General features: G+C 36.0%; 1 protein-coding gene across 20 annotated transcripts in view; it reads left to right on the top strand.

Annotated features, from left to right (window-relative positions):
• The window catches only part of LOC127448739 (rap1 GTPase-activating protein 1-like), a 128,876-nt gene that overhangs the window by 99,202 nt on the left and 13,863 nt on the right, over positions 1 to 15,811 (top strand). For 13 of the 20 annotated variants that reach the window (XM_051711524.1, XM_051711527.1, XM_051711530.1 and 10 more), the window contains 12 exons: positions 4,114 to 4,149; positions 7,518 to 7,565; positions 8,565 to 8,603; positions 9,053 to 9,241; positions 9,678 to 9,781; positions 11,310 to 11,388; positions 11,838 to 11,891; positions 11,987 to 12,070; positions 12,158 to 12,258; positions 12,567 to 12,696; positions 15,046 to 15,201; positions 15,541 to 15,612. In XM_051711524.1, the coding sequence (XP_051567484.1) occupies positions 4,114 to 4,149; positions 7,518 to 7,565; positions 8,565 to 8,603; positions 9,053 to 9,241; positions 9,678 to 9,781; positions 11,310 to 11,388; positions 11,838 to 11,891; positions 11,987 to 12,070; positions 12,158 to 12,258; positions 12,567 to 12,696; positions 15,046 to 15,201; positions 15,541 to 15,612 (1,092 nt within the window). The other 7 variants (XM_051711540.1, XM_051711525.1, XM_051711541.1 and 4 more) reach the window with 5 other exon arrangements.

The following is a 15,811-nucleotide window of genomic DNA, read 5'->3' as shown; positions in this document are numbered from 1 at the left end:
CAAAGTCAGAAAAGACGAAGAAATGGCGAAAAAACGGTGTGCTATTTTTCCCTGATGCAGCTGAAATTTAATCTAAGTACAAACACAACATTTTGAGCGGAATTGTCCGTTATTTTAGTGGATTAGTTGTATTAACCTGGGCTGCAGATGTTCATGTTTCTCATTAGTGTCCCTGCATGTTGATATCAGACACACTGAAGAAGATCTGTGAAGTTCTCATGCTTATGTAAATATCCACTTTTTTCATTTTTCCGATCGGCCAGTTATTTCCTTTTGAACCGCTCGCAACCAGCAAAGTTTAAACTCTTGTTTTAGCGCAGTGGTTGATTGACAGGCGAGGGGTGGTGCTTCGCTGCTGCCAGGATGCATACAGTATGAATTAGCATTTACACCTCAATTATGATGTGTTCAGATGCGTTTTTGACCACATATGTATGTGGTTTTTGTGATTCGATCACAAAACGTTTTAGACCCTGTTTAGACCTGTATTTAGCGCTGACCACATGTGATCTGATCACCAAAAATGCATCTTAATACCAGGTGGAAATGGGGTCTTAGAGTTTCAGAAGAAATCGCAACAATATTGAAATCTTCAGTCAGATTTGCCAAGTCTGCAATCAATTTGATTTCAGTATGAACTCAAACATTTCACATCAAGTTCTTCCAAGACCAAATGATCTCAGCTATGCAACTGACATTAAGTTTTTATTGCTATACTCTTACTACTGCATATTTCAACAATTTTCTCAGTTGTGTCTGTTTTTACATTTCCAAAGGAATTTTAGGAGAACCATCTGAGGGAAAGTTGATACTTAAATCAAACATAACGCAGAACTCTGTGAAGTCTCCCAAAGCCATGAAAGAGCAACCTCTGAACAATAAAATCTTCTTCTGGGGTCACACCTCATATAGAAACCTAGCTGAGAGCAATGGTTTTCCCATACAGATTCATTCCAGACTCTGTAAACACCTTAGAACAGGAGGGATGATCCATGAATCAGGTTTTGTAAGCTACATTAGATTCCCTTAAATCCCAGAGCATTAACCGTGTTCGACAGAATGATTTTATCACAACACAACCCAGTAACTCTTATTTCAAACCCAGCAGAAGGCGATTAAGCTTGTTAATGACATGTTTTTGAAGGGAAAATTATATATATATATATATATATATAAAAATTGCATAACCTAACCTCCTCATTCTTTCTTGGCATTGTTTGCACATTTCTCACTTATATATCCATATTTGAGGCTGTTTTCAGTCCTATTCATATCACATTCCCACATTAAGGTTTCGCGAACAACCGGCTGCACACGACACACACACTTTCGTAGTAATTCTGTAATACTGTAGAGGCAAAGTTGGCAAACACGCTGTAGTTGTGCAACTCTGACCACAATGTGACGACAGGATGTCATATTATTTTTCAGGAGCTGTGACATTATGTCATCGCACTTTGTGTACATTTTTAGTCTCATTTCTGCTGATTTGAGCGTTAAAGGCCAAAATTACCAGATTAAAATGATTAACAGACACTCTGTAATTTTGAATTGATGTGGAGGAAATATTTAGAGATAGAGAGACATGTATATCACTTGCCTGTTTCCTCTAAATATTACTAACCTCTTAAGGTCATCTGAAGGTTCTTGATTTAAATAATGAAGTATTGAGATTCCAACAGCCCCACAGAAAGCACGCAAACCTTTAAAAGTGATCTAAAACCACAAAAGTCAACTTGGCATCAGTTTTCTGTGATTAAAGACTACGTGATAACCGTATCTGCTTGGCCAATAAACCAAATTGTACATTTCCCTTTGTGTCAAAATATGTTTCTCCTTGTCAATGAAAAATGCACTGTTTTAAAATATTTTTATTGAACTTTCAGTAAATAGTGTCTAAAAAAATGTTTGTGTCTCACTTGCTATAAGAAATTTTTTATCCATTTGTATTTCTCTATGCACTGGCTTTGGCCATTGACCAACCCATATCGGTCAACCACTAGTTGTAGATTAAAAAAGGCCATCTTTTGGCCTTACAGCATACAAATTGAAAAATAACTGTTGGAAAACAGCAACAGGAGTGTTCAATCAGTGGACAAACACACACATACAGCACAGTACATATGTGCACACAAACATACATACACTCACATACATAACCACATATCAGTTACCAGTCATGTTCTTCATTAAAGGCTGTTTCAATTTTGCACACTTAACTGAAATTGGGAAGTTCTTGCAGATTGAGGAAGCTGTCAGTCTTTTCCTTGCCTTTCTACTGCGTTTCTCACAAGCCAAACACACATGAAGATCGAGAGAGGGACAGAGCGATATAGGCAAGCAGGCAGGCAGGCAGATAGCCAAGTCTTTCATTTCAGGTCAGAGCTATATCTCTCAGGGCTTTATTGTGGCTAAGAGCATGTACAGTTTTCACAGTCCAGCACTCATTGCCATGCGCCAACGCAGGTGGTACAGTGATGTGAGTAGACTTTGCCTTACTATATAGACAGAGCAAGAATGATTGTGTGATGAAAATACAATGTATGTATATACACAGTATATATGAAGTATGACCAAGAGTGAGAGAGTAGATAGAAAGTGTGAATATGTTAGTGTATGTGATATGTTTTTTTTAGTTTATGCCTTTGCTGTAATGCGTCCGGATATTTGACATTTTAGTTTGTTTGAAATTCTCATTATTCTCAGTGGTGATTCTGATTGATCAAGTGTCTCTTACTGTAATACAGTAATTAAAATCATCCTGATTTTCCAGACGCAATGATATTTTTATAAAAATCAGGTTAAATTAAAGGCACTGTAACAAATACTACCATAACGTATAAATACTTTAAAATTTAAATTTAATATTGTTTTTATATTACAGTAATGGGAATGAGATTTCTTTGCATTACGGTAAAGAGAGTTAAGTGTTTAATTTACATGAAAATAATGTCAAAATGCAATAAAATTGGTTTTGTTTTTAATATGATGATATCTTGAAATATGACCTGGACATGTTCTTCACAGGCTTTGTGAGATTCACCCATACATTTTTAGCCTATTTTAAGCTAAAGCTTATCAATTCTAATAGGTCTAAAGATATGGTTTGACCTGTTGTTTATGGAAAAGATGTTAATAGATTTGTATTGATAATATAATTGAGTCATAAATGCTTGTGTAGGATCCAGACAGAGGTCATAGATTGTGCCTTCTAACTTTGTGATGCAATAGAGTTATAGGTTGTCTTCAATGAGAAATCTTATGTTGGGAAATGTCCATTTGACCAACCACTTCCATGTCCTCCTAGTTGATTTGTTACAGTTAGTGAAATTAATTTGGGAAGTTGCATTTAGAACTGATTCATATTTAGACATATATCAGCAGTATGTTTTTGGTTTCAGATGAATCGGCAAGTCATAAAGAGGAAAACACTGAAGTTCTGTTTTCAATACTGCCTCGTTACATAGCAAACTGGAGTCATTTAAGGTACTCTGAACTCTGTATGTTGACATGCATATGTTGGTGTATATTTGCTGAAGACTACATATCAACATGCATTAAAGGAATAGTTCAACCGAAAATAAAAATTCTGTGATCATTTACTCACCCTCATGTCATTCCAAACCCGTGCAGCAGCATAAACATTCTTCAGAACAAATCTAGAAATGAAGAAAGAAAGTCAAACAGATTTGGAAGGATGAGTAGACAATGACAGAATTTGTGTCTTTTGGTGAAGTATTCCTTTAAGAACATTACAGCCATCTGACAAATGACGATAAGCAGACAGTTCATTTAAAAAAAAAAGTTCCCCTTTATTCGTGTTGGCTTCTTATTTCAGGCTGATATTTATTCTGAGATTTGGGCTCATTGAAATGACATCGCAGCTGTAGCTAGTCAGGTCACATCCTTCATACGCACAGCTGCGCTGTCCCAGTGTTAAATGATGATGTTTCACAGTCTTCATCTTCAGTTGAGATAAACGGCAAGAGAGGAAGGACATCTGGAGGTTTGATGCTGTGTTGATGCCGTGCCGTGTTGAAATACAACAGTCATACTCGATCTCACTCTTTCTCTCTCTCTCTCTCTCCTTTATCTGTTCATCCTGATTCTCAGACATCAGATATATTTGCCATGATAGAGCGAATGCAGGTGAGATTTTGTGTTTGTGGCTTTCCTGCAAAGTTGAAAGCTAATTTAATCTTCTGTTTTTTTCGTGCCCTTTTGGCTTCTGAATTTTGTTAATCTGCAAAAAGGTGACACCTTCCCTGTTTTATAAACATAATGATATCTTTTTTACTCGTCCTCCATGTCCTGATGCTCTCTCACAACTCATCACTCGTTCTATATTCACTTTAACATCTAAACTTTTTAGTTTATACTCTTTAAATCTGTCAATCTGTCAATCTGTGTTTTAATTCTTTATGAATGTTGTCCAATTTCACTTTCTGAGATATGCAGTTCAAATGATTAATAAACAATTCACTTTTCATTTCAATGCAAGTGTTCATATATATATATCTCTGGTATTCTGGTAATTTATATTATAAATAGGGATGCACCGATACAAAATTTGTGTGCCGATAACAAAATCAGAGTACTGATTATATGCATATATGCTATTAATAATTTGGTGGTTCTGCTTTTTTTATGCTACCTGGTTTCAAATCATTGATAATTACACAACTTCAAAAGAAAGTTAAATAAAACTTTATTCTCTCTGTCTCTATGTCTTCCATGTTTCAAAGTAACTAGTCTCAGTGATAAACAAAACACTGAAACAAAAATCACATTGACAACATTTACATCCACTTAAAACCCATTATTCTAGGGTTTTTGCAAGACGTGACATTCTGAAATGTCATGTAAATGAGAACGAGAAAAGTCTCCGCTTTAGCTTTAACAAATGATATTCCTTGCTTGGTTGAACTTTAAGGTAAGTAATCAAATTAGCTAAAAGTCTTAAGTTTTAACGTTAGTTCCAACTGGTAACATTCTAGCAGAGCAATGAATACAAATTGCACCTTTGCTGTTTTTGTCACCCAATTCAAAGTAATTCAACACATTTTCTTGTACACACACACACACTGTGAGTTGTAGGCTAGTTGTCTGACATGTTTTTCCACCCCCTTTTCGACAGGAAATAATTGCCCCAATCATCATCTGTTTTTAAACAATCACCCGATATCCGATTATAATTCAGATAACTGCATTTATCAGGCAGTACCAATGCTTGGCAAATACATTGGTGCATATCTGAGTGGCTTGAAGACTTGATGACTTTACCTCCACTTGCCATCTGAATGTACCAAAAAAATAAATAAATTGAGCATGATATGATAAGTCTAAGTGGTCGTAAAAAAAAAAAAAATAAGCGACACCTTTTATCTTCGTGGTCAAAATTGGCCGACTATTGAAAATGAATGGGAAAGACCATAACACAGCATTTTTTTATCTGTAAAATATAATCAATAAATAAACCACAATGCAGAATAAACACACACAAAAATATAAGGGTGAGACTATAAAACAATCATAGTGCAAAACATACACACTCACTCTCTCACACGAACTGGTGATGTCACAGAGATAGTCCGGCGAGTGAAGGTTTTTACAACCCAACTGCAGAGACTTCTTTATTGAAAATAATCCAGAGCAAGAGGAACCACAAAAGAAACAAGACTAAGACTCAAACTTAACTCAATACAATTAACAATGCAAGACAAGACACGGAGAACATCACACACACACACACACACACACACACACCTTAGGAATGGGAAATGAACTAAGACAAGGCAATAACAGGAAAATCAATTTTAAAAATGACCCCTACTGGCCGCTAGGAGACGTTATACGTGACAGAGTCCCCCCTTTAATGGGCGGCTCCTGATGCCCAACACTAAAACAAAACGAGAATGGGTCTGACGGTTTGGGTGGTGGCTCCAGAAAGGGGGTGGGGTCTGGAGGCCCTGGAGAAGGCCTGGGCTTTGGAACAGGGCCTGACAAGGCAGAGGGGTATGTTGGAATCTCAGGAAGCGGGGCCGCTGGCGTCTCAGGAGGTGGAGCCTCAGGAGGAGGATCAGTATGCGGCTTAGGAGGTAGAGCAGACGGAGTCGCAGGAGGCGGAGACTTGGGGATGGAGTCTAAGGAGGGGGGCCACAGACGGCTCAGGAGACAGAGCCGCAGGAGTCTCAGGGAATGGAGTCGCAGGAGGCGGAGTCACAGGAGGCTCAGGAGAGGAGCAGGCAGAGCTGCAGCTTTGTCAGGAGACTGAGTGGGTTGAGCCGCAGTAGGAGTTTAGGAGAAGGAGCCACGGGAGACTTTAGGGGTGGAGCCACGGAGGGCAGAGCCACAGAAGGCCACAGAAGACCACAGAAGAAACAAGACTAAGACTAACTGTAACTCAATAAACAATGCAAGACAAAAGACAGGGAGAACACGAGGGCTATATATACACAGAACTAAATGGCACAAACTAGAAACACCTGTAACAATTAGGAAGGGAAAATGAACTAAGACAAGGCAATTACAGGGAAATTCAATTTAAAAATTGAAGTCCAGCCCTCTAGCGACCCCTACTAGCCGCTAGGGGAAGTTACACGTGACAGGTGAGACTATAAAATAGAGTATTTTTTTTTTTATAATAAAATCAGTCACAATGCAGAACACACACACAAACACACACACACACAGAAATAAATGGGTGAAACTAGCACAGCCAGAAGGGAGAATGCAGAACACACACACTCATGCACACACAGAGAACAAAGATCAAAGAACAATTTCTGAGTGACCCCAAGGTACGAAAGTATACAGGACCTTTTCCACTGTGGGAAAGTTTACCCTTAGATGCAGGTGCCTCACCTTCCAGACAAAACACTGCATCTTTCTGTTATGGAAACAAAGACATTTTACCACAGCTCTAAGTTATAAATGTGACCTCGTCGAGCCTTGCTCACAGTTTATTCTATAGCAGAACAGTGGCAAAACGCTTTAATGTTCAGGTGACCCTGCAGCCATCTACTGTCTATTATTGTCACAACATGATTTTCAAGTCATATTATTTATATTTTGTTCACCAGATGGCAGTAATCTACCTCCAAAATATGTCACATTCTCATATTTTCTACATGTTTCAACTTCTAGAAGTGTAGGTTTTTACTTTACTAAAGTTTCATAAAGTTGCATATCTGCAGATGTAAATTAATGGTAAAATTGAGAAATTTACATGTAAATAAGAAAAAAAAAAAAAAACATAAAATCCCCAAAAGAAGTGCATAATTGTATTGTTATTACTTCAGGGAAGAAGAAATGATCATTTTCATCATCATCATCAAAAGAAAAAAAAATATATATACACCTTTGCTCTTTCCGTTCAAAAATGACAAAAGGTCAAAAGGTAGGGCTCATTTATGAATCCCATTGGACTGTTGATTATGTTCTGAAATGACTGTATTATATATTTTTATATATTTAATATACTGTAAAAATGCCTGCATTTTGTTTTTTGAACACAGGGCAGTAGAATGGACGAACAGAGGTGCACACTACCACCTCCCCTCAAAGTAAGTGTATATATTTAGACACACACTCATGCAGACAAGCTTCAAGTGTTATAGCCATTCCATAATGTTCTCACAGCAAACTCCCTGCTATCAGAGCTGTGTATCACATGCATTGAGAAACACACAATGTTGCTTTTATTCCAGACAGAAATGTGTGTCTAGGCCCTCATTCTCATAGGATTACATTGCACAGTCTTCATAAACATGCAAAACCCAGAATCAACCTTAAACTGAACCTGTATTATACATAAAACAATGCTTTATTTATTCACAGCAAAACATTTATTAGTGGTGTTTGCAATGGCAAGCATCACTATTACTATTGCTCATGCTTACAGTTACTGAATCAAACAAAGCCAACAAAAGTGTGACTTTTTGAAGAGAGGTGTGCTACTACCTTTTTAGCAATCAGACATATAATTTTTGTCTGCCAAACTATAAAACAGGCTAAAACAATCTCTTAAACTTACATTGAAGGAGATAACTGAACCATATCTAGGGGCCAGAATATCATAGAGACAAGGGGGTGGACTCTTTTGACTTGGAGCAGTAAGCAACAACTCGAAATACCTTTGAAACCACCCAGACCACCTTAACAACCACAGAGTAACACCCAGGCAACCACCTGCAACATTCTAATATTGTGGCGGCAAGTTTTGCACGGCAAGCACCACTCACATTTTCTGCAGCAAATGTAAAAATCTACATGGATCATGTCTATGTTTATTGGATATAGAAGTGTCTTTTTATTCACTGCATTTCAGGTTCCATATGCCATCGCAAAACAGCAGAGCGTATGATCTGTGTTTCGCACCCCAGGCCTTGTTAATATTGTATACAGTTAAGGGTTTGTTTGAAATCATGAGTCTCAGCAGGTCTAGAGTTCAGGGGTTTTACTCTTTAAGCCTTTAATTTTTCCATCATCTGCAGCTTAGAGAGACTTGAATGAAGGGCTCAGAACATCTAATATCTAATTGCTCTATTTATATTCCTCCACAGACGGAGGAAGACTACATTCCATATCCTGGCGTACATGAGGTATAACTGTTGCAAAAACATATTAAATGTTTTTTTTAAATGCATACAGTGGCTCTAAAAAGTATTTGGGCAGTTAAGCCATGCATGAAAAAGTATGAATTTTATTGCATTAGATAACAAAACATCAAACCAAAGAAGTGATGCCAGTTTTTGCAATTATACAATGACTTTCAACCAACTGTTACAAAAAGTAATTTGAACAGGATTTCTATTGGTGCATAATTTAAAACCCATCAACTTTCTTATTGTGAAATGTTTTGCTTGAAAAGTGTACTTGTTGTATCTTTCCTTAAAATAAATGCAGCTTGCTTTAATATTTTGTTTTATAATGCAAAAACATTCACATATTTTTAAGAGTGTTTTAAGTGCCCATATACTTTTTTTGGGCCACTGTATGTGAAATAGTCCATGTAATAGAATCTTTCTTTTGATTTTTGTTTGGTTGGCAGGTATTGGGTCGTACAGGCCCTTTCCCTCTCATTCTGCTGCCCCAGTTTGGGGGCTACTGGATTGAAGGGACTAATCATGATTTAAGCTCCTCCTCTACACCAGAGGAACCGCCCATCTGCCCCGCAACACAGGTCAAACTAGAGACAAACAGCATAGCAAAGATCTACAGGAAACACTTCCTGGGAAAGGTGAGAGACTGAACTCAAGTCGTTCAGTTTTTGAAGATTATTAAAGTGTCATATTACTGAAAGAAATGGACATGGTGAGAAATTGTATGAGAATTTACTGAATTCAGTATAATCAGGGTTTGTTTACCATGGTCAATTTAGGCATTACTGTGCTTTTGAATGGTTAAAATAACATAAAATAAAAAAATAACAAAAAGAAACTGATATTTCCACAGATATTGCTAACCGTGAATAATGTTTTTTATGGCTATTCATTATTTTATGGTGTTTGAGTTTGTGGTTTTTGTTGCATTATTGTCAATATTGTTACCTTTTTGTTCCACTACAGTAATAATGCACTATATACTAACTGTCTCAGGGTCAGAGTGCTTTCAGGATTAAATAATAATGCAGAGAGACTTTCAGAAGGTTTAAATGTGGAAAACTCTTCCCACAGGAGCACTTTAATTATTACTCAGTGGACAGCGCTCTGGGCCACCTGGTCTTCTCTGTGAAGTATGATGTGATTGGAGACCAGGAGCACCTTCGACTGTTGCTTAGGTACTTCATACACACACACACTCATTTTCATAACCCTTGGTTTGAGAATTTCTCTACTTTTCACATCACATTTCACCCCAAAATCAAAATACAGTATATTTTACATATGAGGCCTGACTGAGACTTTTATTTTATTTATTTATTTATTTTTGCATGGGTTGATTTTTTATTAAAATGAACAGATTTTAACTATTGGATTTTTTATATATTTTATATAGAGCACATTAAAACCAACTTAGAAAATTTTCAGCAGGCCTTCAATATTTATTTGTGTTATTTTTCAAATGCCTTTTATGAATAGATAGTTTTAGCTTGACTCAGAACCAGACGTTCGAGATTAAACTATGAAAATCCATTAAGAAAATACAAATTATTACAAGTTTAAAACTATGATAATCTAAACAAAGAGAGAATTTTTTTTTTCAATAAATACAGTATTGTGTGAAAATGATATCTACTGTATCAATTTTTGCAAAGTTATGAATGTCCTGCAGTTGTGGCATAATTTACACCACAAAAAGCAATTTTGCTCCTAATAAAAGTGTACTTGTTAACGAAGTTGATGTGAATGTGAAGTGTCATTGAATAGCATGCTTGAGATGAAATACAGTATGAGAGAAGTGAGGTTTGAAGAAATCAAAATAGAATCAAGGTTAATCTCTGTGAGCAGAATATTTTTATTGGGCGGACGTAATTTCCAATCACGCAGAAATTATTCCAAATTATGCAAAAAGTGTGAAAATATTATTTAATGTTTAATTATGATACATAAAATGTTAGCTATGAAATGAGTCTCATCTCTTTCTTTTGAATTTATTCTGAAATATGAGCTGTACATGTTCTTGACAGATTTTGTGAGTTTCACTCTGATATCTATTATTTTCTCTTACATTTTCACCTTCTTCTTTCTCTATTCTGCTCTCATTTTAAAATCATCTGCTTTGTAGGCACCTTTCTTTTTAAAGAAACCTGCACGTCCACCCTCTCTCACATTTTAAAGCTGTTCTGACTTACTGTAAGTGCTCAACTTATGCAGTAGCAACACAAGAGAGGCATCCATTCTTTATAAACCAAAGGTCTGTCTTGAAGCCCTTTAATGATGGGGTGGGGAATTAAAGAGAGTGTATGTATCAGAGAGAGAGAGAGAGGGAGGTTGATCTATAAACCCTTTGTTTTATAATGGGAGTTCTTCAGGGGCTCTTTGAGTGTAACATGTCGGCAGTAAGATAACTGACAAGGGCACCTGTGAACGCTGCAGTGATATTGCTACTTTTGAGCCTCAACTACCAATTATATCTCACTCTTTTCCCCTTCCCTGCTAAATATTAAGCAGAGAATGTGTTTGTGATGTAGGGTTGATGTCAGTTCAGGTCTAGCTGGGTGTTATGATGTTATGAGCTCTGAAGAGTTTGTAATGAGGGAATCAGGCTGCAACATTGATGCCCTCCAGATGTTTGTTACAAAGCAGTTCTGCAATGCATCCTGCATGACAAAAGCATTCTGTGAATATAATGTATTTTAATTCTAGGTCAAAGTTTAAAACATGCCATGATGTGATACCGATTTCCTGTCTGACAGAGTTCCCCAATGTTGTCCAGATGGCCAAGGTAGGACATCAACATACAGTACAGTAAATAGTTGAACAGATCGAATTTTGATCGTTCATGTACAGTATAATAGGAGGTTAAATATTTCTCATAACACATAACAAATTAATTGAATGAGTTCAAAATGAAAATTCTGTCATCATTTACTCACTCTGATGTCATTCCAAACCCTGACATTCCGTCTTCAGTAGAACACAAAAGGAGATGTTAGGCAGAATGAACAGGCCACTGTATACCATGCACTGAAAATGAATGGATTGCAGGGGCTGTTGAGCTCCTTAAAATAAAAATAAATATATTCCAATTACTGCCTGATTTCTCCATTTGTGTTCCATAGAAGAGAGAAAGTCTGATTTTGGAATGACATGATGGTGAGACAATGATGACAGAATTTTTTATTTTGAGGTGAACTATCCCTTTGAATCACTATATTTTTCTGTCTTTTCAAGCTTGTCTGTGAAGAGGTGAATGTGGACAGATTTTATCCAGTCTTATACCCAAAGGTAAATTGATACTACAGAAAATTATTTAACAAATCCTGAAATTATCATACTCTGTAATGATCATACACTGACTCTAATTTGCAAACCCCTTCAAGGCGTCCAGACTCATTGTGACCTTTGATGAGCACGTCATCAGCAACAACTTCAAGTTTGGAGTCATCTACCAGAAATTTGCCCAGGCAAGATTGCCAATTTCCCATTTCATTTATGTGTTTGATGCCTAATATTTAGAAAGCGTGGACTTATCAGAATGCTATCTTCCACAGACAACAGAAGAGGAGCTTTTTGGGAACAATGAGGAAAGTCCAGCCTTTGTTGAGTTTCTGGAGTTCTTGGGACAGAAGATTGAACTTCATGATTTTAAAGGGTATGATACTCTTTGATTTATCCAAGAAAGATACATTCTTATATCTACATCCATACTGAACCTGGAACAATATTCCTATCAACCAGTCAAACTGTAGGGTTAGGTTAAGTGTTAGAGATGTAGTATGTACTTATTTTATTGTCTTACTTCAGACTGTCTTCAGAAAATTAAAGAATTTGTTCTTTAAATGGATTAAACAATTTTTGTTTTTGCATGTTCTATTGGTAGCACTAACCTGACAGTTGATAAAGGTTAGGGAAGACATTAATCACATAAATCAGAGCTATTGCTGTTGTTTCATAATACAGGTTTCGTGGTGGCTTGGATGTGACACACGGCCAGACAGGAACTGAGTCAGTCTACCACAACTTCCACAACAAAGAGATCATGTTCCATGTGGCCACTAAACTGCCGTACACCGAAGGAGATTCCCAGCAGGTAAGGCCTCATATTGCCTTTTCGATTTGACAGTTTTTATTATTATTATTATTGTTGTTGTTGTTGTTGTTTTGCTTTGCTTGTTTTTTTGTTTTGTTTTGTTTTTTGTTTTGTTTTAATTTGTTTTGCTTTGTTTTGCTTAGTGTTTTGCTTTGTGCATTTTGTGTTTCATTTTGCTTTTTATTTTAAATGTTTTATTTATTTTATTTGTTATATTTTGGAAACTTAACAGTTTTAGTTACCTAGAAGAATGTACTCATAGTGTAATACTCAGGCTTTGCTTTGTTTTAATTTTCTTTGTTTTAATTTGCTTTATGTTTTGTATTGCACTATTTTGTGTTTTGCTTTGCATTCTGCTTTGCTTTGCTCCGCTTTGTGTTTTGTTTTGCTATGTGTTGCTTTGGGTTTTGCTTTGCTTTGGGTTTCACTTTGATTTGTTTTGCTTTGTGTTTTTTTGTGTTTTGCTTTGCTTGTTTTGTTTTGTGGTTTTTGTTTTTCACCTTGTTTCATTTGTAGTATTTTGGATACCTTAACACTTTTAGCTACCAATAAAAAGGTACACATAATATGCAGCTCTTGTTTAACACGCTTTACCACATTTAAATGGATTACAAAGATTGTCCCCCACTTTCAGTGCGGATAATGTGTACAAAGTGTGCAGATTTGGGTGGACCTTACTCATAACTCAATAAACCTTTTGTCACCCATAAACATGGACAAATTGATGAGTACACATTGGATAAAACAAAATAACATCATATTAACTGTAAAGTGTGTGTCATTGTATGTCACAGTTAGCCTCAGTTTGGGTATATAACTAGTCAGAACCCTCTGGTGATGCTTGGCCTGTGTGTTATGCACTGACCAACTGGACACTCTATTAATTAGCAAGCAACCCACACCACACGGTGCAAAGAGAAAGATCCTAGAAAGCCATCTGTTGCCATGCATGTTGCTTCGCTCAGAGAGAAAGCATCACCTTGGGGTTTTAGCACAGACTGGCAGATATGGCACCATAAAGGCCAGAGCTAACATATGGCTTCATACTCATCACCTGCTGCTATTTAATAGCTACTGTATGAATAAATGCAATGTTTTATGAGAACTAGTATAGCAAAATGCTAATGGACTCCAGAACGGGCTCTTAACTCAGAACAGGTTCTGAATTTTTTCCGAGCAAGGGTTTATACAGCTACAAACACATTTATGATAAACACAAGCTGTTCCCTTTTGAATTATGTGATTTGTTATCATGAGAGTACTCTCTAATAAGTATTTATGAGCAAGCTGTGAAGTTGAGCAAATTAATATTTCAAGTGAGGAAATCTAATCAGATAAACCTTTGAAGTGGTAGATCAAATTGACACTGTACAATAGACTTATTGTAATACTCTTTTATCGCAATGTTAAATCAGGTATAAATATAATTATTGTTTTGCCTTTCATGGCTTTCACTGCATTGATACTGTTGGTGTATTGGAATTAGAGACATGTGAATCTGATTGCAATATGTTTTATGATCTAAGTGTTACTATTGCAGGACTTTAGTAATGTCCTAACTGGGGAAACTATTTGTGTCCGAATTAAGGTGAATCTCACAAGACCTGTCAAGAACATGTCCAGGTCATATTTAAACCCCCAAAATCAAAATCATGACAATAAAGCACATTTCTCCCCATATTTTTAGTACTGTAATACGAAAACAAGAAAGATCTCATTCTCATTATTTTAATCCGGGAAAAAATATGTTATTTAAATTATAAACTATGTATATATTGTGGAAAATTTGCTGTGCTATATGTCATTTATGCTGATTTTAATAATAAAACATATTATTGTGCCCATTTTTATTACTGTATTGCACTAAAGAGGATGAGATTTTATGTTTTTCCTATATGTTTTCTTTTAAAAAATCTTGATGGTCCAAAATATGTTACATTTTTTTCTCAGTTCTTAATACATATATATATATATATATATATATATAGTTAGTATTATTATTATTTATTACGGGTTTTTTTAACATTAGTTTTCATGTTTCATACAGCCCATGTTTTTGGCCTGAACCAATGGCTGAAATGACTTAAAGAATATGTTAATGCACCTCTTAAACCGATATTTAGGTTTTAAAGTATTGGGTCTCTTTGAGTTTTCAGTTCAGGTTTCTTTTTACGCTGTTCTTTTCAAAGAAGTGAATCGTAAACCAATTGGGCAGATATTACTGGCAGCTTCCTCTTATTATTACATAGTTGTGTTGTTTTCTGTCAATTTATTCATCCCTCAAGCATCTTATTACCTTGATGAAAAAGTTTAATAATGAAAAATAAATGCAGTTGTGACTTATTTCAGCTCCAGAGGAAGAGGCATATAGGAAATGACATTGTGGCTATAGTGTTCCAAGAAGAAAACACACCATTTGTGCCAGATATGATTGCATCAAACTTCCTACACGCTTATGTGGTCGTGCAAGTGGAAAATGCCTGCACAGATAATGTCCTCTACAAGGTAATAAACACATCCTTTTTTAATAATTCAGATAAGCCATGGATTATTTGAAACAAGTCTTTGTTCTATGCATTAAGTCAATGACACCTCACATACCCATTTGGAGTAATTGTGTTGACTCATATCTGGTGAAAAGCTATTTTGTCTGTTCTATTGTTGAATCAATCAAAAAATGTTAATGCATAATTGCTGGTGATTTAGTCTTGGAAACTATTCCACATTATGTTATGAGTCAGTTTATTCTTATTTAACATCATTCTAGAGCCTTTGAGATTAGATTTGTTTGGAAACTTTCCTAAAATCCAACATACGTTTTCTTTTTGTTGTGTGTTCTTGTAGGTATCTGTTACTGCAAGAGATGATGTGCCTTTCTTTGGACCTGCCCTTCCAGACCCAGCTATCTTCAAGAAGGTACACAGTTTAAACATACAAGGGGCAATTTGTGCAAAACCCGATGATCCATGTTATTCCAGCATGATTTGAGAATGTTCCAAAAAGCAAAATAAACATGCCAATATTATGGTCAGTGTCACACAAACTTGCTTATTTACATTTCGCATCATTACTTTTCATTCTTTAAATTTTTTTAAAATCTTTAAACTTTCTGTTA

The sequence above is a fragment of the Myxocyprinus asiaticus genome, chromosome 12 (assembly GCF_019703515.2).
Source record: "Myxocyprinus asiaticus isolate MX2 ecotype Aquarium Trade chromosome 12, UBuf_Myxa_2, whole genome shotgun sequence".
NCBI lineage: Eukaryota > Metazoa > Chordata > Actinopteri > Cypriniformes > Catostomidae > Myxocyprinus > Myxocyprinus asiaticus.
This window is presented reverse-complemented; position numbering and strand designations above follow the sequence as displayed.